This window comes from Rhinatrema bivittatum, chromosome 11 (assembly GCF_901001135.1).
Source record: "Rhinatrema bivittatum chromosome 11, aRhiBiv1.1, whole genome shotgun sequence".
In the NCBI taxonomy this organism is placed as follows: Eukaryota; Metazoa; Chordata; class Amphibia; order Gymnophiona; family Rhinatrematidae; genus Rhinatrema; species Rhinatrema bivittatum.
The window spans coordinates 5,261,831-5,284,571 of record NC_042625.1 but is presented as its reverse complement, the minus strand read 5'-3'; the positions used below and the strand labels follow the sequence as shown (position 1 = coordinate 5,284,571).

Genomic DNA, 22,741 nt, shown 5'->3' with positions numbered 1-22,741 from the left:
AGGGTGTATTCACTAACTGCTGGTGTAAGGGCTCCTGGGTTCGCCCTTGAGGCTGTGTCAATTGTTATGTTAGTGGGAACGCTACAGAGCGATCCCAGCAGAGGGATTTTAGTGTGCCCTTGGGCCTTGGCCCCATCCCAGACGAATCTAAGACCGAACCAAGGGTTGGCGGCGTGTCCCAGCATGGGCGAAGACAAGGTCTGACCCTCTGCCAGACCTGCATGCTTCCTGAGCCAACAAGCTGATGTTGGTATATGAACAGTCCTCCGACTGTTCCCAGCCCTTTCGGACCTGCTGCTAGGATCGGCATGAAGCAGCAGGCCAGACTGAGGATGAGGGCAGGCGGAGGCCTTGTGACACAGAGGACTCGAGACGTGAAGACACTGGAAGTGGATGAGCATCTTGGGAGACTCTCGACGAGACGAGGAGCTTGGAAGACTCTTAGACGAGACGAGAAACTGGGAAAGTTAGACATTGGCACTGTCTCTCAGGGCGCCCTACACAGTCCACCCGCAGGACTGGTCATGGACTACCCTGTCCCACTGCGCGCCCTACACAGCCTGAAGAGGCTGGTCACGGACCTCGCAAAGAGAGGGACGAGCGCAAGAAGGGAATCCAGCCAAGGCGAGACTCCAATGACGAAGCCGATGTCATCCGGAGAATCACAGGAGCTGGCAGGGCAGGAGGACTCGGGAACACAGGAAATGGATCCAGCTGCGAGGAGACTCCAATGACAGAGCAAGTGTCATCCGGAGAACCATAGGAGCTGGCGGATCCAGGAGAACTTGGAAGCTCAGGAACTGAAACATCAGGAAACCTGGAACATCAGGAAGCGAGACATCAGGAAGCCTGGACAAGGGACCTCAGGAGATGAAGACATGGAACACAAGAAGCAGACAAGACATGGAACTCCAACGATGAACAGAGACCTGATGGAGCGCTGGAAGACAGGAACTTCCAGGAGCGAAGTAACTCCGATGCAAGGCAACGCTGAAATGCAGGAGAAGCCCTTTTATAGGGCTGACACAGGAAACAGTTTAGGTGAGGCCCAGGGCCTATCCGGCCGTGGGCCCTATAAATCTAGCAAGGAGGTGTGGCCGCGCCTAGGAGCAGGAACAGGAAGCTGTGCAGGACCGTGGACAGCAGCCCTGCACAGACGCCGACGAGGACGAAGCAGGGCTGTGCCGAGGAGCAGGCCCCGACGTCAGCAGTGGCTCTTGTCGCTTCAGGAGGAAGCAGAGGCGGCTCCGGCCGCCAGGCAAGCCCGGTGATTGCGGCGTCTGGCCGTGACGATGACGCTGGTGTCAGCAGCGGCTCCAGCCGCAAAGAAGCATGGCGGCAGGCCCGCTGTGCTGGAGAGGCAGGCCGAAGTCCGCGGCTCCTGCCGTGGTGAAGGAGAGCTGACTGCAGCACCGGCCGCGAAGAATGTTGGCGGCTCCGTGCCGCGATGGAGAAGGCAGCAGCATGGAGGTGAGGAGCCTGCTCACGGGGGAAAGCTCCGCGGGCAGGATTCATGACATCAATAGCACAAAAGGCTCACACATCCATTACCCTTCACAGCAATCTACATTTTTGCATAGTAAAAGAACATCAATTCATTCTAAACTTTAAAATGTTTCATATAAATGCATCAGTTATATTTGAAGTAAACCTGAAAAAATATTTTTCATTTGCCAAGCACTAAAAAATTAGTGTTAAAAACACTTTTATCATACCTGTCGATCACTAGTTCCAGAAGCAACACATGTGAGTGTTGGGAAAACTCAGGGTCATCTTCTACATGGTCATAACGCTCCAATAATGCCACCAAATCCAAATCACAAGAAGCTTTATCAGGGAACTTCCAGGAGGGGTAATGCATAGCTCCTACTCGAGAAAAGACATCGATGATTGCTCCTTGCAGGTCTGTGATATCCTTCCTCAAGCTGTCCATACAGTTGCGATTGCCCAGAAGGTGTGCCATGGCCACAGGTGAGTAGGTTACCTAAGGTTCATCAGAAGGAAGATGAAGAGTACAAAAGTTGTTTGCACTGCTTAAAAGGTCTTCTTGTGTTCAGTTATCCCCCAGCAGTTTCAGACCTAGATGGGGAAAGAAAATGAAAGAGTGATAGGGAGCAATTTTCATAAAGTCACTTAGCGGCAAAGTATACAGGTACATGGGCAATTTCTCTTTGGAAATTCATTAAAGGTACATAGGTACTTACAATGCCCCTGCTACTTCTAATGATGGGGGTTAGGTGGGAGAAATTATATCTTTATCATTATTAAAAATGTATGAATCGCTTACTGCACAAGGTTCTAGATGATTTACAAATACACATACACAGTGATAAAATTCAAAACAACATAAAAGAAACTGTACAGAGTGCAACATAAAACAGATAGATATCCAGAAAATCAGATTATTCACATGCTAATCTGGACATAGAAGGTCTTCAATAATCAGCTCTTGAAATTTCAAACAGGACATAAGACAATTTTATCTATAGTATATGCAAGCCTAAACAAATACGTTTTCAGCGACAATTTGAATGTCTTTGGACATGTCATAAGCCATAAATATTCTAGTAATGAGTTCCATAACTCTGGTGCAGCAACAGAATATGCTCTCTTTTGTTTCATCAAGACTTGGGAGATGGGACATCCAACAAACCCCTCTCTGAGCAAACCAAAGGGCATAAGTTGGAAGGTAGATAACTAAGAGATATTGGCCCAAAGAAAAGAATCAAGTTTTAGTAAATTGTAAACCATCACAGAAATGTTATACTGGATCTGCCATTGAATTGGAAGTCAGTGGAGGTTGTATAAAATGGGAGTAATGTATAGCAAAGTTGCTTACCTATAACAGGTGTTCTCCCAGGACAGCAGGATGTTAGTCCTCACATATGGGCGACACCACCGGACGAAGCCCTATCCCAGAACACCTTTGTCAAAGCCTCCAGAACTTTGACTGGCACACTGAGCATGCCCAGTATGCCACTAACCCTGCATCCACCAGGGGTCCCCCTTCAGTCTCATTTGTAGCAAAAAGTACGAGTGAAAAATAAAATAACTGGAGGGAGCACTGGATGGCCGGCGCCATCTTTAAAAATGGCGCGGGCCATCCAGTGCTGCTACCATGTGACAGGGGCCGGCCAATGGCACAGATACCCTGTCACATGGTAAGGGCAAAGGGCCATCGGCGCCATTTTGATTAGTGGCAGCCGACGGCCCGGGAGCGGGAGATTGCTCCCGGGACCCCCACTGGACCACCAGGTACCTGTAAAAAGTTTTTTTGGGGGGGTCGGGAGGGTGGGGGAAGCTAATGGATTAGTTTTAAAGGGTAGGGGTGGGTTTAGGGGTTATTTTTGTGTGCCATTTTTCCCGCCCTCCCCCAAAACGATAAGAGAACCCCCACGGAAAATATCGTGGGGTTTTCCTCTCGTTTTGGGGGAGCCCCCAATTTCTGACGATTTTGAAAATATCGTACGATATTTTCAATCGTCCGAAGCCCGATTCACATCCCTACTCTCCTGCAATAATCAAGAAGATCAAGAACCCCATGTGGTAGCTCGAGCAGTCAGTAGCTTGGGTACAGCCAGAGGAAACCTCCAGTAGACTCTGGCTGTGCTTCAGTGCTCTTTATTCACAGTGAAATTAAATAAACCAAATGGCCACCAACCTTCAGTTCAGGATAAGAAATGCAAACAAAAGCAAACAGTGCAGCAGTTCACCTTAATCTCAGGAGAGTGCAGGCCATACACAATCTTTTATAACAGCAGCAACAAGCAGCAGCCCAGCTAACTGTAAATCCCAAAACAGTAGTATGGCTCACCTTAGCCTTAGGGATCAGTTAATCTTCAGACATAGTAAGTCTTAACATACGAGAACTCTCTTCATGATACCTGGGACCTCCCTAAGTCTCTTAGGCCCTGAGGTCTTATGCTCTGGTGAAGGGCTCTTCCCTCCACTCAGGAGTCCCTGCAGGTTTCACCCTTAAGGAGAACTGGGCGGCATAGCTGTGCCTGGTCTTTTAAGGTAGTCTGAGGGTGAGGTCTGTAAACTCCCTCACATACGCTCCCCTCAGCTAAGCCTGCCAGGATGAGCATCCACCTGTACCAGGGACACACCTCTGGACAGGAAATCCGCATTAGCATTCTTCCTTCCTGCCCTGTGTTGGATCTTGTAGTTGAAAGGCTGCAGGGCCAGGAATCACCTTATCACTCTTGCATTGGACTCCTTTTTCCTATTCATCTAAAAGAGCAGTTGTTGGTCTGTTAAGAATGTGAACTGCCACCCCAGCAGATAATAGCCCAAGACCTCTAAGGCCCACTTGACCGTCAAGGCCTCCTTCTCAACTGTGAAGTACCATCTCTCGCATGGCTTTGGCTTCCAGCTAATGTAGGCCACTGGCTATTCTTGGCCATTTTTCTTTTGGGCTAAGATGGCCCCCAAAATGACCTCCGAGGCATCAGTTTGTACTATGAAGGGTTCGGTGAAGTCTGGGCTGATCAGGACCGGTTCAGAACATATCACCTCCTTCAGGGTTCTGAAGGCCTTCTCCGCTTCCTCCGACCACTAGACCTTCTCTGGTGTTTTCTTTACCAGTAGCTTTGTGAGAAGCTCCGCCTTCTCTGAAAGGTTAGGGATAAACCTCCTATAATATCCCATAAGGCCTAAAAACGCAGTAAGTTTTGCACACAGAAGGACTGATGTAATAAAAGCCATGTTGAAATTGGTGCTATTTTTCTGCATGTATTTTTTCAGCATGCTCAGCAAAATAGGCACCAGTGCAGGATGTAATAAGGGAGGAGTATGCTAATGAGCTACGTGTATAAAATCTGCACAGAAACAATTACATGCGCCATAGCAGAAACCCCACCAGTGTGTGGAGACCCGTGATTGATGATTATTGGGCAATAGCCTTTCCCTTTCAAGACAGTTAGTGGTTCAGGAGTGGGAATAAATGGGGAGACTCTTGTTGAGCTCTCCTCAAAAGTGCCTTCTCTCAGCCTGTTCTCTCTCCGACCTTCTGCCACTGTTCAGCCCACCCACAAAATGTACCATAGCATCAGAAAAAAGACAATTAATCTATATGTTAGAAAAGTAAAGAAAAGCAAAAGAAAAATGAAACCTATCTGGTTCTCCAAGGAGGTAGCTGACAAAATAAAGGCTAAAAGAACAGCGTTCAAGAAATACAAAGGATCCCAAAGGGAGGAGCACAAAGAAGAATATCTGGTAGAACTGAAGGAGACAAAGAAAGTAATCAAGACGGCAAAACGTCAAGCGGAAGAAAGGATTACCAAAGAGATTAAGAGAGGTGACAAAACATTTTTCAGATACATCAGTGAAAAGAGAAAAGTTCAAAGTGGTATAGTGAAATTGAAAGGTGAAAAGGATCAATGTGTGGAGAGAGACGAAGAAATGGCAGAAATATTAAATACTTCAGTTCTGTGTTCACTAAAGAAGACCCTGGAGAAGGACCATTGCTAGTTAACAAACTAGAGGGGAATGGAGTAGATGTAACTCCATTTACAGTAGAGAATGTATGGGAAGAGCTGAGGAAACTGAAAGTGGAAAAAGCCATGGGGCCTGATGAGGTTCATCCCAGGATACTGAGGGAGCTCAGAGATGTGCTGGCGGGTCCGCTGTGTTACCTGTTCAATAGATCCCCAGAAACGGGAGTGGTGCCAAGTGACTGGAGAAGAGTGGTGATGATCCCGCTTCACAAGAGTGGAAACAGAGAAGAGGCTGGTAATTAAAGACCGGTTAGCCTCACCTCGGTTGTGGGAAAAGTAATGGAGTCTCTGTTGAAAGAGAGAATAGTGAACTATCTACAGTCGGGAGAATTGCTGGATCAGAGGCAGCATGGATTCACCAGGGGAAGATCATGTCAGACAAATCTGATAGAATTTTTTGACTGGGTAACCAAGGAATTGGATCAAGGAAGAGCACTCAATGTCATCTACTTGGATTTCTGCAAAGCTTTTGATACAGTCCTGCACAGGAGACTGGTGAATAAAATGAGAAGCTTAGGAGTGAGTGCCGATGTGGTGGCCTGGATTGCAAACTGGTTGACGGACAGAAGACAATATGTGATGGTAAATGGAACTCTCTCTGAAGAGAGAGCGGTTTTAAGCGGTGTACCGCAAGGATTGGTGTTGGGACCGGTCCTGTTCAATATCTTTGAGAGCAACATTGCGGACGGGATAGAAGGTAAGGTTTGTCTTTTTGCGAATGACACTAAGATCTGCACCAGAATGGACACACCGGAAGGAGTGGAGAGAATGAGACGGGATTTAAGGAAGCTGGAAGAGTGGTCGAAGATATGGCAGCTGAGATTCAATGCCAAGAAGTGCAGAGTCATGCATATGGGGAGTGGAAATCTGAATGAACTGTATTCGATGGGGGGAGAAAGGCTGATGTGCACGGAGCAGGAGAGAGACCTTGGGATGATAGTGTCTAACCATATGAAGTCTGCGAAACAATGCTGATGATCTGAAGTCGACGAAACAATGTGACAAGGCGATAGCTAAAGCCAGAAGAATGCTGGGCTGCATAGAGAGAGGAATATCGAGTAAGAAAAGGGAAGTGATTATCCCCTTGTACAAGTCCTTGGTGAGGCCTCACCTGGAGTACTGTGTTCAGTTCTGGAGACCGTATCTCCAAAGAGACAGAGATAAGATGGAGGAGGTCCAGAGAAGGGTGACCAAAAAGGTGGAGTGTCTTCATCGAATGACCTATGAGGAAAGATTGAAGAATCTAAATATGTACACCCTGGAGGAAAGGAGGAGCAGAGGTGATATGATACAGACTTTCAGATAGTTGAAAGGTTTTAATGATGAAGACAATGACAAACCTTTTCCGTCAGAAAAAAATCAGCAAAGCCAGGGGTCACAATTTGAAGCTCGAGGGAGGAAGACTCAGAACCAATGTCAGGAAGTATTTCTTCACGGAGAGGGTGGTGGATGCCTGGAATGCCCTTCCGGAGGAAGTGGTGAAGACCAGAACTGTGAAGGACTTCAGAGGGGCGTGGCATAAACACTGTGGATCCATAAAGTCTAGAGGACGTGAATGAAGAGTGGGTGGCTCGCGGGAATGACGGCTACTACCTGGAGATAATACCCTTATTCAATAAACATACACACGGTTAATGTGACTCCAACATTGCTCTAAGCTTCAACGGCAAGAGGAAATGTGAAAAAAGGATTTGCATTCACAAAAAAGCTGGGAGTAGCTTGCTTGTTACGGCGGCTCCTACCCCAAACCAAATAAGCCTTATACTTCACTTTCAATGCATAACCAGCATAGCTCTCTGCTTCAACAGCAGGGGAGAAAGACTGATACTTCACGCATATCCAGCATAGCTCTCTGCTTCAACGGCAGGGGAGAAAGACTGATACTTCAAGCATATCCAGCATAGCTCTCTGCTTCAACAGCAGGGGAGAAAGTCTGATACCTCACTTTCAATGTATATCCAGCATAGCTCTCTGCTTCAACGGCAGGGGAGAAAGTCTGATTCCTCACTTTCAATGCATATCCAGCATAGCTCTCTGCTTCAAAGGCAGTGGAGAAAGACTGATACTTCATGCATATCCAGCATAGCTCTCTGTTTCAACGGCAGGGGAGAAAGTCTGATACCTCACTTTCAATGCATATCCAGCATAGTTCTCTGCTTCAACAGCAGAGGAGAAAGACTGATACTTCACGCATATCCAACATAACTCTCTGCTTCAACGGCAGGGGGAATGAAGAAAGGTGGATCTATATACAGACAATAACCAAGGAGGACTGAATTATTTAGTCTGAGTGGGCAGGTGGACATGGGTGTGGCTTGCTTATTGCAGCGGTTGCTACCCCTAACTAATTGGGCTAGATATTTCACTTAGATGCAGTTCCAACACTGCTCTCTCATTAATGGTGGGGGTGGAAGGGAAATAGAACCAAAAGGTTACTAAGAGCCAGGAGTAACATAAGTATGAGAAAAAAAAAGTGCAAAACTTGCTGGGCAGACTGGATGGACCGTTTGGTCTTCTGCCGTCATTTCTATGTTACATTAGAGCTGCATGGACACACCTACACCAATGCCAGCAATGAGAACAATGGTTTGTCTGATAGATGCTTTAACTTAACTCCTGTCTGACCAAGGTGGTAAAAAGCCCGCACTAACCTTTCTGGCTAAGGCAGCTCCCTGCATAGCCCGTGAATAGATAATTGCCTCCTTTACACGCTATTTGCATGCGGAAATGCGCAATTACCCGCGCAAAAACCCATGGTAATTTAAGGGTGGCTTATTACATCGGCCCCAGAAAATGCGGGTTGAACTGCTGGCAGAAAGGTGCGTTCAGCCTGCATCGGCCTGATAGATTGGCAGGGAAAAAAGTACAGTACTTAACTTGTAAATGGCCTTGATCTCTGACTTGTTAAAGCTGAGTAATTAAATGTAACATCAAAACTCCTTTGACAAAAATAGCTGCTGGATTGTCTCGTTGTTTGTTCTCTAAATAAAGATATTTACACGAAAATTAACAGCCATATGTAGGCTCTGTACCCCATGACCCCCGCACAAAACAGAATCCGACCCACCTCAGCGCCGTCTGGTCCTTGTCGTTTACAGCGCGCTGTCATAGTAACCAGCGAGGTGCGCGTCACGTCGTAACGGCCGTCTGACGTAATGGTCGAACTCAAAACTTCCTGGCCGACCCTCGCAAGGACGGCGCGTAGTAGGACGCTAGGGCCTAGTCCATGTCATTTAATGGGGGAATTGAAGATAACTCTTACATGCACTAGGTCCTATTTATATATTATTTGTTAATGCATATTAAATTATTCATGCCATAAAAATGGTGTCTTGTTATTCGGAAACATCTTATATAGGAAAACTAGAATAGTAAAGAGGAACATTTTGTCTTTAGCCTCCTCTCTCCGCAGGGACGATATTTCTGCGTGGAGTGCGCGCGCAGGTTTTCGGCCGCCATTTTGTGTGTTGTGGAGGAGCGAGGACGTTTAGGCTAAGGAGCTTTCTGCGGGTATCTGGCGAGAGGGGCTCGTATAGCCAGTATGCCTGCTGGTCCTGTTCAAGTCATGCAGCCCGTTGGAGTAGAAAATAAACAGGTACTGGAAGGACCCGGGTTTCAGAATTGTAGGCCGTGAGACACGTCTGATGTTACCCAAAGAAAGTGAGCCGAATGGCATAAATGTAAACTAGCCTAGCTAGTAGTGAAAACCTTGCTTGTATTAATTTGTAACGTGTTAATAAATGATAACTATTTAAAGAATTATACATTGAATCGGATTGGAATATGTTGTTTGTGATTTAGTAAGTGACATCATCCACCGCTTGAGTTTGGCCACGTTTGTGTGTCTATTTAAATACGACTTTTGCTGGACTTTAAAGCTAGTAGAATAATACTTTGAAGTAACATTTTCAGTTCAGGCAGTTTTAATGTTTGCTTTGTGTACTAAGATCGTGCACAGTACATAATAGCTGACCTTTTATTTAAAGGCAGAATAATATACTAGTATGCGTACAGTGTTTGCCACATCAAATCCAGTCTTAATATCCTTTATGCTTAGAATTTACAGTACATAGCTAATTTAGATACCTTGTACAATGCAGGCTTCTCTCTGGTGGATGCCCATATATATGGCTTATTTAAAGCTGCTCACTTATTTATTTAGGCGTTTTATATATACTGTCATTCTAAAAGATCACAACGGTATTCTTGGTCAGCGTTCATATTCTTGGTCAACATTCGTATTTTAGATCAACACAACAGCAAGTACTATTAGGTCAAATTCAGACATTTTCTAAGTCGGCATAGAAACATGACTGCAGAAAAAGACCATAGCCTATCTACTGGCCGATACAGTGCAGTACTGTATCGGCATTTGCATGCACCCCTTATTCAGTAAGGGGTAATAGCGTGTCCAACCCCCCGAATCTAATAGCACCGCAACATGCAAATGCATGTTGATGGCCCTATTAGGTATTCCCACGCGATACAGTAAGTAAAATGTGCAGCCAAGCCGCACGTTTTAGTTTAAGAAATTAGCGCCTACCCTAATTTTACTAATTTTACTAAGCAGTAAAAACTGCTTTTCTGTGCACCCTCTGACAATATCATGGTGATATTAAGTCGGAGGCCCCAAAAGTTACAAAAAGTAAAAAATAAAAAAAAAAACCCTTAAAATGGGGCCCACGACTCGCGGGCCGAAAACAGAACGCTCAATTTTGCCAGCGTCCGGTTTCCGAACCCGTGGCTGTCAGCGGGCTCAAGAACCGATGCCGGCAAAATTGAGTGTCGGCTGTCAAACCCGCTGACAGCCGCCGCTCTATCAAAAAAGAGGCACTAGGGATGCGCTAGTGTCCCTAGCGCCTATTTTTACCACTGACCCTAATTAAAATAAATTATAATACTGAATTGCGCAAACAGGAGAGTGGCCTGTGTGCTCGCTGCTCTCCCGCGTTTTTACTGTATCGGCCCGCTAGTCTGTCCATCCATCCAGCTAATTTAGTTTTACAATTCCATCACTTCCTCAGAGATCACCCTGCTTTCCTGAATACAGATACATCGCTCCTACACTGCGATTTATGCAGCTGTGATTGGCGTTAGATGTTTGCTTAGAGGAGTTAAAAGTTAGTGCTTAGAATCCTTGAGTCCTGGTTGCCAGTCTAAAGTCTCATCCCTACACTTGTTCCTCTGCATGATTGAAGATGGAAGGGGCTGGGTTGTAGCAACCCACCCTTCCATCCTCAGTCATTTTATTACTCCTGGGGGAATTCTGCACAAAAAACTTAAAATTCTGCAGACTTTATATTGGTCAAAATAACACAATTTACATGACAGTCGTTAAGTAATTCCATTTTAAATTAATACAGAAAAAAATTATTACTTAAAGATGCAGAATTTTAAATACTTTGAGCAAAATTTCCCTAGAAATTCACTGTAAGAATGTCCCTTCCATTTGCTCTCCCTATTCCCCTGGCCACTTTGCCCTCTCAGGCCCCAACTCCTCCACCTGCCAGTATCTCTCACCTCCATCTCTAGGCTCAACCCCTTCCACTCTATTGCCAGTCCCAGAATTTGACCCTGTTCTCAGTACTGCCCCTCACTCAAGCTCCCTCTGTCCCTCTCTCACATACATACTCCCTCACTCTAATACACATGCACACATACATCCCCTCATACAGGGCCCTCTTTCTTGCATACACACCCCTTCACACAGGCTCTGTCTCACAAGTACACAATTATTTCACACAAGCTAGCACCCTCACATACACACAGTCCCTTTTTCATACACACAAGCTCCCAATCTCTCTCTCTCACACACACGCACTCCTTCACAGTCTCCTCATATAGGCTCCCTCTCTCTGAAACCCACACTCAAGCATTCCACCCTCTCTTACCGCCCATGCTCTCTCTCTCACACCCTCCTGCTCTCTCTCTCCCTCTCCCCCTTTCCTCTCTCTCTCTCTCACACACACACACTCTCTCTCTCGAGCCTTCCATCTTCGTCTTGAATGGAGCTTCACGCTTCGTTCACAGCATGCCGGGGTCTCCTCTGCTATTTTCAGCGCAGAATTTGGTAATTCTGCACAAATTCTGTGCTCCGCAGTAGGGCAGAATTCCCCCAGGACTAAACTGTTATGGAGCCTGATTGGTGTTTTTAGTCTTATGTTGGTTAGTTTAGTGTGTTTGCTATTTGATGATGGGTTTTCTGTACAATTTGTTATATGTATATGCTTTGTTAGTTAATAGGTATCTAAGTGGCAGATACAATTTAGTGAGGGAATGATTCACATTGGGGACAAATAATCTAATCTATGGGTATGTAACGTTGTGTGGGAATTGCCACCCAGGAAAAGGATTTTGCAGGCCTTATAGACAAATTGAAATCCTCAGTTTGGTGTGTGTGGCACCAGTCAAAACAATGTTAGGAATGATCTGCAAAGGAAGAGGATAAAACAGAAAATATATTTTGTACATCATCTTAAGTGGCCTTTTTAAGGCAGGAAGATTTTAAACTTTTTTAAAATAAATTTTGTTTTGTTTTCATGCTTATATTCTATGAACAAAGCTTCTACAAACTTGTATTTTTAAGGCTGAGGGATGCAGTTCATAGCAAAGGTGTTTGTATTGTGGCAAACTTCAACCATGACTGTACCCCCAACAAGGAAAAGTACAGAAATACCCAAGCCACACATGATTAGAGATAAAAGGATCTTTCTTTTTTGTTTTGCTGATCCTAAATGATTTGGATTGAAGAATGCTTGTTTCTGACTGTGAAAATAAAGGAGAATCCTGTTTAGCAGTGCAGAAATATGATTTTATTGGACTATTAAAAACATGCTTTCTGAAATATAATTTTGAAACTTCCAGTTTAGATTTCTCAAAATGTTATCTGAGATCTTATTTCTGTCATATGGTGTAAATAGTGTTATGATATTATTTTTCCTTTTTGCATCAGTCAGAAGATGAGCCAAAGGAAGAAGTGGCACCTTCTAGACCTATTGTGGGAATTATTTATCCTCCTCCTGAGGTCAGGAATATTGTTGACAAGACAGCGAGCTTTGTAGCCAGGTAAGTACAAACTGGAGCCCTTTCTGCTTGAAACAGCATGCAAAAGCGCTTCCGATTACTTTAACTTGGCCATACCTTAAAATGTCTTTTTTGATGGAAGGAGGGGTGGATTTAGGAAAGTGTTCTTGAGACTGAACCAGTACCCACGGAAGCAAAGTCTGAGGGATTCCCAGTTTACAGCCCCTGTTAATTGTAACTGCATCTCTTCATCACGTTTAGTTATGTTCTTGGTTTGTTCTTCACACCCCTGTTTCATGTAAACCGGCATGATGTGAACGCTTTCATGAATGCCGGTATAGAAAAACCTTAAATAAAATAAATAAATAAATAAATGAGAGTGAAATCATTACTGAGGTGGGGGAAGGGGTAATGATAACAGCACAGTCATTAATCCAGAGGGTTCCTCAGCAACAAAATCAGCCCAAATTGCCAACAGCAAAAAGCTGCCACGCAACTGCCATTTTGTTGAACCACAGATCCTGCCTGTGTGCTAGTACTGCAAACGTTTTCAAAACTCATGGGCCAGTTGCATTACAAGATTTTGAAAACTATTGCAGGGTTGGTATATAGGCAGGCATGGTATGCCAAGCAGATAGGGTCTCGCATGCCACCATATGGCACTCGTGGGGAAGGGGAGGTTTGTTAACCCCTGCTCTATCACTTTCTCCAAGCAGAACTGTTGTCAACAGTGCCCATGTAGTCCTTTGCCAAAGTTTTAGACCAGTTATTTTTTTCCCAAATAATTTATGCCCTGTTGCGCAGGAGAAGAGCTATTTCTCAGTACTATATTCCTTAAGAAAGCAAAATGCAGGAGAGATTTTCCAGAGCAGACTAATGGCATATTCCTAGTGTGTACCCAGATGGACTCGGGACCAATGGGTTATGCTCCCCTGCTAGCAGATGGAGACGGAGTCAGATTTCAAAGCTGACATCACTCTAGATACACCCCTGCAGTGATCTCAGCCCTTCAGTATTTCTCTGTCTCCAGCAGATATATTTATTTATTTGTTTATTTATTTATAAGGTTTTATACACCGACATTCGTAAGAAACATCACGCCGGTTTACAATTAACTATTAAAGCTGGAAAATTACAAAGAACAGGGTGGGGGGAAAGGGGAGAAGGCTAGAAAGAGAAGGAGGGAGAGGCAGAGGGAAGATAAGAGAGCTAGCGAAGGAAAATTGAAAGGAACAATTATATGGAGAGAGACAGAGCATAACCCTATTATGTGACTACAATAACATCATAGGATATGAACATATGAAACACTAGTAACAATATGGTGGACGTACCTCTCCCTATGGGGATTGCTGTACGTTTTAGAAGGAGAAATTCTACATTCAGATTGGAGAAAAAATTGAGCCCCGCTCTCCTGCAGTGGTACCTAAAGGTCCCTTCCCCAGTTGAGAATTCCTGAGGTGATTTCCAGATCCCTCAAAGGTGTCCCTTGGACCGACAGCTGGTTCTCAGCATGGACTGCTGCTTAAGCAGCTGAAAGGCAGCGAGTGCAGGAAGCCGAGCAAGGCGGTGACAACCCTCTCCCCCCGCAGCCAGAGGCCGTCTCTGTATTCAGCCGGTAAGCACTGAGCCCTGGCAAGCTAAAAAAAAAAAAACCCAAAACAAAACGTAAGTTTCCTGTACTTACCAAGATCAGTCCAGACTCTTGGTTTATTCATCCGTGCCAGCAGATAGAGACAGAGAAAGTAAAACTGACACTGCTTCATATACCCTGGTGCCACCTGCAGTTCCTCAGTATTTCTCTGTCTCCAGCAGACAGTGACTGGTGCATAAACCTGCAGTTTCGTTAGTCTGCCCAGTATTTTTTTCTTTCTCCTTTGAGATTTCCTCCCAGGGGTTGGGGATCCTCTTAAGTAATTCCTACCCTGTTTGGTTGAAGTGGACAGGCTGGGGGTCAGTGACCCTTTTGTACGCCTAGTCCAGTGTTAGCCGTGGGGTACAAATCTGGTGGTCCAGATTCCTCCCCATCACGAGGTCACTGCGGTTGCTTTTTCTTGGCTCATTTTAGTATTTTTATTTTGGCCTTTCCTTCTCCCTTTCTTAGTTTTGCTGAATTTAGGTAGACAGCTCTCTTCAGTGCTGGGAGCAGGGATGGTAGTTAGGCGGCTTATTGATTAAAAAGAAAAAAAAGTTGTCAGAGCAGACAGTGAAACACTGTAGTGGTAAGGATGTCTCTCCCCCCCCCGGCTCGTTTTTGTTTCTCCTCTGGTGTTTTTTGGCGTGGGGCATGTGATTCTCCTGCATTCCATTCCAAATTAGAAGGAAAGAGCTCAGTAACCCACATTCCAGTGGAAACACTGAGAGGAGAGGATCACCTTGCTGGTGGCTGAAAGGAATCAGTAAGTTTTTGCTTGGGACATTGACATTGACTTTTTTAAAAGTATTGGGGTAAAGTTAACTATTTGGGAATATTATTTAGTGTGTTTGTGTGTTTGTGCCTTTAATAGCCAGTCAGTGAATAAAACAAGTTAGACTGTTTGCATTTTTAAATAGTCAGTCAATAAGGAAGCAGTAGGTAGGCAGTGAATAAATAAACAAGTTAGACTGTTTGTATTTAGTCAGTCAATAAGGTAGCAGTAGGTTGGCAGTGAATAAATAAACAAGTTAGACTGTTTGTATTTAGTCAGTCAATAAGGTAGCAGTAGGTAGTGTGTTTATTTTTTAAAAGTCTGCCTGACTATTAAAGTGTCCTCCAGACTTTTAAAGAGCTAAGTGTTTTATTTAATAAATAACTGAGTGCATTGTATTGAAAAACAAAAAAAACCACAAAAAAAAAAAAAAACCCCACAAAAAAGTAGCCAGAAGCTAGAAATAAGCTAGGAGCAGTATATACCTAAGTAAAAAAGTTGAATAGTTCAGCTCAGTTACTCACCTTGGAAAGGTGTTGAGGTAGTGTGATTAGGTTTGAATAGGGAACAACATTTGTTAATCAAGGGAGCTGTGAGTCACTCAGGCTGACTAACTAAAGTTAGACTGTTTGTAATTCCCAACCCTCCCACCCCTCGCCCACCCACCCCAAGCTCATCCCTTAATTTATAGGCAGGTGCCACTTGCACAAAAAAAAAACAAAAAACAAAACCCCATCAACAAAAACTTTATTGAGAATTCGTTCAGACCCCAGTAGGCCACTACCAGACATATAGGGAATTCACTAATACATTTAAAGGAACTTAGACACATTCCTACTCCCATAGCAACCTAAAAACTTAACTAGGAACTGATCAAAATTGAGATGAAGGCAGCAGTCCAGCAACAAGAGGGGGGCTTCCCAGTCTTTTGCATCGAGTGTCACATGTATGATTTTTTACCCACCGGTGAGAAGTTGTACATGTGCATGCGATGCAAAGAGCTCCTGGCTCTCAGAGAACGAGTCCGATCTCTGGAGGCTAGAGTGGCAGACCTGGAGGAGCTGAGGGAGACAGAGAGGTATATAGATGAGACCTTCAGGGACATAGTAGTCCAGTCCCAACTTCAGACTGGCAGCCCAGGTGCTGCCTTGGAGGAAGAAGGTCTCATAATGGGAGAGCACCAACCAGGTGTAGCAGGAAAGGATCCTGTAGCAAGGACCTGCTCTCTAGGTGATGCATTGTCCTTTCGCACTGAGGATATCTCCCCAAGGCCTACTGCCCAGGAGGGAAGGGTTAGGTCGGCCGTCATAGTTGGTGATTCGATTATTAGGAATGTAGATAGCTGGGTGGCGGGTGGGCGTGAGGATCGCCTGGTAACATGCCTACCTGGTGCGAAGGTGGCGGACCTCACGCGTCACCTAGATAGGATTTTAGACAGTGCTGGGGAGGAGCCGGCTGTCGTGGTACAAGTGGGCACCAACGACATAGGAAAATGTGGGAGGGAGGTTCTGGAAGCCAAATTTAGGCTCTTAGGTAGAAAGATTAAATCCAGAACCTCCAGGGTAGCATTCTCTGAAATGCTCCCTGTTCCACGCGCAGGTCACCAGAGGCAGGCAGAGCTCCGGAGTCTCAATGCGTGGATGAGACGATGGTGCAAGGAAGAGGGATTCAGTTTTGTTAGGAACTGGGGAACCTTTTGGGGAAGGGGGAGTCTCTTCCGAAGGGATGGGCTCCACCTTAACCAGGGTGGAACCAGACTGCTGGCGCTAACCTTTAAAAAGGAGATAGAGCAGCTTTTAAACTAGAACAAAGGGGAAAGCCGACAGTCGCTCAGCAGCGCATGGTTCGGAGAGATGTATCTTTATCTTTAAAGGATACTAATGATGCATTAGAATTAGGGCATCCCGACAGTGAGGTTCTAATAATTAGAAAAGTAGTCCAAGTGCCTGTAACTAAAAACTCACCTGAGCTAAAAAATTCTAACTTATCCCTATCAATTAAAAAGCAGAATAAAAATACAATCAAAAAACAAACTTTGAAATGTTTGTATGCTAATGCCAGAAGTCTAAGAAGTAAGATGGGAGAATTAGAATGTATAGCAGTAAATGATGACATAGACTTAATTGGCATCTCAGAGACATGGTGGAAAGAGGATAACCAATGGGACAGTGCTATACCGGGGTACAAATTATATCGCAATGACAGAGATGAGCAGTCGGGAGGAGGTGTGGCGCTTTATGTCCGGGATGGCATAGAGTCCAACAGGATAAACATCCTGCATGAGACTAAATACAAAATTGAATCTTTATGGGTAGAAATCCCTTGTGTATCAGGGAAGACTACAGTGATAGGGGTATACTACAGTCCACCTGGTCAAGATGGTGAGATGGACAGTGAAATGCTAAGAGAAATTAGGGAAGCTAACCAAATTGGTAGTGCAGTAATAATGGGAGACTCCAATTACCCCAATATAGACTGGGTAAATGTATCATCGGGTCAAGCTAGAGAGATAACGTTCCTGGATGGAATAAATGATAGCTTTATGGAGCAATTGGTTCAGGAACCGACGAGAGAGGGAGCAATTTTAGATCTAATTCTCAGTGGAGCACAGGACTTGGTGAGAGAGGTAACGGTGGTGGGGCCGCTTGGCAATAGTGATCATAATATGATCAAATTTGATTTAATGACTGGAAAAGGAACAGTGTGCAAATCCAAGGCTCTCGTGCTAAACTTTCAAAAGGGAAACTTTGATAAAATGAGAAAAATTGTTAGAAAAAAACTGAAAGGAGCAGCTACAAAAGTAAAAAATGTCCAAGAGGCGTGGTCATTGTTAAAAATACCATTCTAGAAGCACAGTCCAGATGTATTCCACACATTAAGAAAGGTGGAAAGAAGGCAAAACGATTACCGGCATGGTTAAAAGGGGAGGTGAAAGAAGCTATTTTAGCCAAAAGATCTTCATTCAAAAATTGGAAGAAGGATCCAACAGAAGAAAATAGGATAAAGCATAAACATTGGCAAGTTAAATGTAAGACATTGATAAGACAGGCTAAGAGAGAATTTGAAAAGAAGTTGGCTGTAGAGGCAAAAACTCACAGTAAAAACTTTTTTAAATATATCCGAAGCAGAAAGCCTGTGAGGGAGTCAGTTGGACCGTTAGATGATCGAGGGGTTAAAGGGGCACTTAGAGAAGATAAGGCCATCGCGGAAAGATTAAATGATTTCTTTGCTTCGGTGTTTACTGAAGAGGATGTTGGGGAGGTACCCGTAATGGAGAAGGTTTTCATGGGTAATGATTCAGATGGACTGAATCAAATCACGGTGAACCTAGAAGATGTGGTAGGCCTGATTGACAAACTGAAGAGTAGTAAATCACCTGGACCGGATGGTATACACCCCAGAGTTCTGAAGGAACTAAAAAATGAAATTTCAGACCTATTAGTAAAAATTTGTAACTTATCATTAAAATCATCCATTGTACCTGAAGACTGGAGAATAGCAAATGTAACCCCAATATTTAAAAAGGGCTCCAGGGGTGATCCGGGAAACTACAGACCGGTTAGCCTGACTTCAGTGCCAGGAAAAATAGTGGAAAGTGTTCTAAACATCAAAATCACAGAACATATAGAAAGACATGGTTTAATGGAACAAAGTCAGCATGGCTTTACCCAGGGCAAGTCTTGCCTCACAAATCTGCTTCACTTTTTTGAAGGAGTTAATAAACATGTGGATAAAGGTGAACCGGTAGATATAGTATACTTGGATTTTCAGAAGGCGTTTGACAAAGTTCCTCATGAGAGGCTTCTAGGAAAAGTAAAAAGTCATGGGATAGGTGGCGATGTCCTTTCGTGGATTGCAAACTGGCTAAAAGACAGGAAACAGAGAGTAGGATTAAATGGGCAATTTTCTCAGTGGAAGGGAGTGGACAGTGGAGTGCCTCAGGGATCTGTATTGGGACCCTTACTGTTCAATATATTTATAAATGATCTGGAAAGAAATACGACGAGTGAGATAATCAAATTTGCAGATGACACAAAATTGTGCAGAGTAGTTAAATCACAAGCAGATTGTGATAAATTGCAGGAAGACCTTGTGAGACTGGAAAATTGGGCATCCAAATGGCAGATGAAATTTAATGTGGATAAGTGCAAGGTGATGCATATAGGGAAAAATAACCCATGCTATAATTACACGATGTTGGGTTCCATATTAGGTGCTACAACCCAAGAAAGAGATCTAGGTGTCATAGTGGATAACACAATGAAATCGTCGGTTCAGTGTGCTGCGGCAGTCAAAAAAGCAAACAGAATGTTGGGAATTATTAGAAAAGGAATGATGAATAAAACGGAAAATGTCATAATGCCTCTGTATTGCTCCATGGTGAGACCGCACCTTGAATACTGTGTACAATTCTGGTCGCCGCATCTCAAAAAAGATATAATTGCGATGGAGAAGGTACAGAGAAGGGCTACCAAAATAAGGGGAATGGAACAACTCCCCTATGAGGAAAGACTAAAGAGGTTAGGACTTTTCAGCTTGGAGAAGAGACGACTGAGGGGGGATATGATAGAGGTGTTTAAAATCATGAGAGGTCTAGAACGGGTAGATGTGAATCTGTTATTTACTCTTTCGGATAGTAGAAAGACTAGGGGACACTCCATGAAGTTAGCATGGGGCACATTTAAAACTAATCGGAGAAAGTTCTTTTTTACTCAACGCACAATTAAACTCTGGAATTTGTTGCCAGAGAATGTGGTTCGTGCAGTTAGTATAGCTGTGTTTAAAAAAGGATTGGTAAGTTCTTGGAGGAGAAGTCCATTACCTGCTAGTAAGTTCACTTAGAGAATAGCCACTGCCATTAGCAATGGTTACATGGAATAGACTTAGTTTTTGGGTACTTGCCAGGTTCTTATGGCCTGGATTGGCCACTGTTGGAAACAGGATGCTGGGCTTGATGGACCCTTGGTCTGACCCAGTATGGCATTTTCTTATGTTCTTATGTTCTTATGAGGGAGTCGGCCTGCTGCATGTATGGGGCGGCTTTCATGTAGCTGAATCGCCCCGGACTTTGTGCGGCCTGCCTGCCTCTTAGGAGGGCTGGGGCCCTCCGAACTCCAGTGCCTGCTAAACGGAGAAAATTCGGGGCTGGCACGGCAGCTGCATGTTCAGCAGGCACAGACCTCAGTGCACATATCTGTGGGAATGGTGCCATGTTGGAATCCCCTTCGGGCCTGCTCACACTTTTGGGGGCCGATGGGGACCTTCCTCCTCTGCTTTCCCCTGTCCACTCGGGTCCGGGACAGGGGGACTTAGAGGACTCCCTGGGACACGGTCCTCCACCTGCGGGTGGGGATCTGTTACAACCGCAAGCTCTCCCCGTAGCTCTTCATCCCTTTTCGCCCAATTTTATCCTGCTCCTCCATAAGGCCTATTTGGCACAGCAAGAAGGGCTTGCTTTGCAACAGGAGGGTCCAGTCTCTTTAGCGTTGTCTCCAGAGCCGGGAGAGGTCCCCTTTGGGTTGAGGCTGTCGCGTGGTATCCTAAGATCAGAGTTCAGCATACGTCTAGGCTGACTGACCTGGGAGCAGCACTCTCGGGGGACTCAGAGGCGGGCACAGGGGTCTGCAGATGTGGTCCAGGGAGATGATATTGACCCGATACTGACGGCGGAGGAGGATGATCCCAAAATCCTCCACTTGTTCCGTAAAGAGGAACTGGCTCCTCTCATTCCCCAAGTTCTGGAGGAGCTAGGGCTCCAGCCCCCGCAGGAGCACTCTAGCAAAATGGGCCGGATCCGGTGCTGGAGGGCATGAGGAACACTCCTTCAGGTTTTCCGTATCATACGTCCATAAAGAAGATGATGGATCAGGAATGGGGTTCTCCTGATGCCAGCTTACGGGTTGGCAGAGCGATGGTGAAGCTTTATGCCGTGCCAGAACGCACCTTGGAGCTTTTTGCGCTTTCCAAGGTGGACGAGGCGGCCACAAAAAAGACGACCATTCCGATTGTGGGAGCAGCGCTGAAGGATGATCAGGACCGCAAGCTGGAGGTCCATCTCAAATGGATTTTTGAGGTGTCGGCTTTGAGTCTCCGGGCTGCCATTTGTTCCTGTTTTATGCAGAGAGTTTGCTTGTGCTGGGTACAGTGTCTTCAGGATGGTCAGGCGACTGGGGGTTCACCAGGAAGTCAGGCTGATAGGTTGGAAGTCTCAATAGCTTTTGTTGCGGACGCCTTGTATGATTTGATGCGGACGTCCTCCTGTATTATGGGGGCTGTGGTGTCCACAAGGCACCTCTTGTGGCTTAGTAACTGGTCAGCAGATATTTCATCTAAGCCCCAATTGGCTTCTTTGCCTTTTAAAGGCTATCTCTTATTTGGGGAGGACCTGGAACAGCTTGTGAAGCAGTTAGGTGACGACAAGGTCCACAAATTGCCTGAGGACAAGCCTAACAGCAAACTCACCTTTCCCGTCGATAGCAGGGCTGAATTAGCCATGCTGTTGATGGGACTGTCTAGCGAGGCCCAGGAGGCGGAGCTTTTCCAAAGCTGTATGTAGAGCTTTCCTCTGCGGCTGCACGTGTTTCTGCGCAGGAAGACAGTCTCTCCTCAGTCTGTCTTTTCCGTGCGTGGGATCGCACGTGGAGCACTTACTCTCCTCGGACAGAAAAAAAAAATGTCTTCATATAGGTACAGAAAAATCAGGGAAGAGTATGCCACGACCATCCGGATTTAAACCCTGTTTGTGTGGTAAAATAATGTCCGTCACGGACGGACATTCTCAATGCTATGTGTGTCTGGGCTCAGATTACAAGCTACAAGATTGTCCCCATTGCGGGGAAAATGTCGCCCCGAGCCAGACGGCTAAGGGCTGAGAAGATGGAAAGACTTCGTGCGCCCCCCCCCCCTCCGAAGCGCATAAGTCGCTGGGACAGGTGTCGAAGCAGGCCACAATGAGTAAACGATCGGCCTCGGTGGGCCCATCGCTTGAAGGCAGGCCTAAACACGGAACAAAAGGCCACAAACCTGATCAAAAAACCTCGTCTCCATCGAGAAAACCGGCAAGTGAGAGCAGGCCTCCATCAAAATCGCCGTCTTTAAAGCCGCTGAAATATCCGACTCAGCCTCTGCAGTCGCAACCGCCGTCTACGCAAGACCATCGGACTCAGACGCACTCCACATCGACAAAGATAGCGTCAAAACGTCATCATTCTCCCTCGACGCATTTGATGCCGGGGCACCCGACGCCGAAACAGGATTTGTTGATGCAAACGCTTTCCAACCCAAAAAAGGGTGCGTCGGCCTCGACGCACAAGTCACAACATGAGGCACGAGAACATCGAAAATCGAGCCATAGTTCACATCACAAGCCACAAGTTCCTGTACCACCACGAACACCTGATCCGCAAGAGGAACAAGTGAAGGAACCGTTATGTCCACAGCCTAGACCTTTTTTACCATCATCACTACACTCTCATAAAGATGTCAATGAGCCATATAAGAGGAAGTCTGATCTCAATGAGCCATATAAGAGGAAGTCTAAACAACACCACATCAGCGACGACACTCCGTCACCTATATCTCAAGGGGTTTCTACTCCTCTTCCTCCTTCTCAACCGGATAGAAGCACTAAGAGACAAAGACAATCCCTCTCCAAATCACGAGATGAGTGGAGCGATGTGGAGTCCTTATCTTCCTCACCATCATCCTCATCTATTCAGATCTACTTGGATCTCTCTGCAGCATCCAGAGGACGTAACCTATCAATTCATCTGCCGGATCCATTACAGGGTAAAGAGGATTTTCCCGATTCCC

The 22,741-nt window shown here is 45.3% G+C and overlaps 2 protein-coding genes across 6 annotated transcripts in view; one reads left to right on the top strand and one right to left on the bottom strand.

The window, feature by feature from the left end:
• The window catches only part of CCDC157 (coiled-coil domain containing 157), a 158,080-nt gene extending 149,358 nt beyond the window's left edge, over positions 1-8,722 (bottom strand). Inside the window, exons 1-2 of one of the 5 annotated variants that reach the window (XR_003852047.1) lie at positions 8,566-8,722; positions 1,716-2,079 (exon numbers count right to left, since the gene is read on the bottom strand). Coding sequence is in view for 3 of the 5 variants with exons in the window: in XM_029572039.1 (XP_029427899.1) it covers positions 1,716-1,963 (248 nt within the window). In the remaining 2 variants the exon portion in view is untranslated. The remainder of the gene's footprint in view (positions 1-1,715; positions 2,080-8,565) is intronic. The other 4 variants (XR_003852046.1, XM_029572039.1, XM_029572037.1 and 1 more) reach the window with 4 other exon arrangements.
• The window catches only part of SF3A1 (splicing factor 3a subunit 1), a 195,297-nt gene continuing 181,266 nt past the window's right edge, over positions 8,711-22,741 (top strand). The window contains 2 exon segments of the mRNA XM_029572040.1: positions 8,711-9,093; positions 12,451-12,563. Coding sequence (XP_029427900.1) covers positions 9,040-9,093; positions 12,451-12,563 — 167 coding nt within the window. The 5' untranslated portion in view covers positions 8,711-9,039.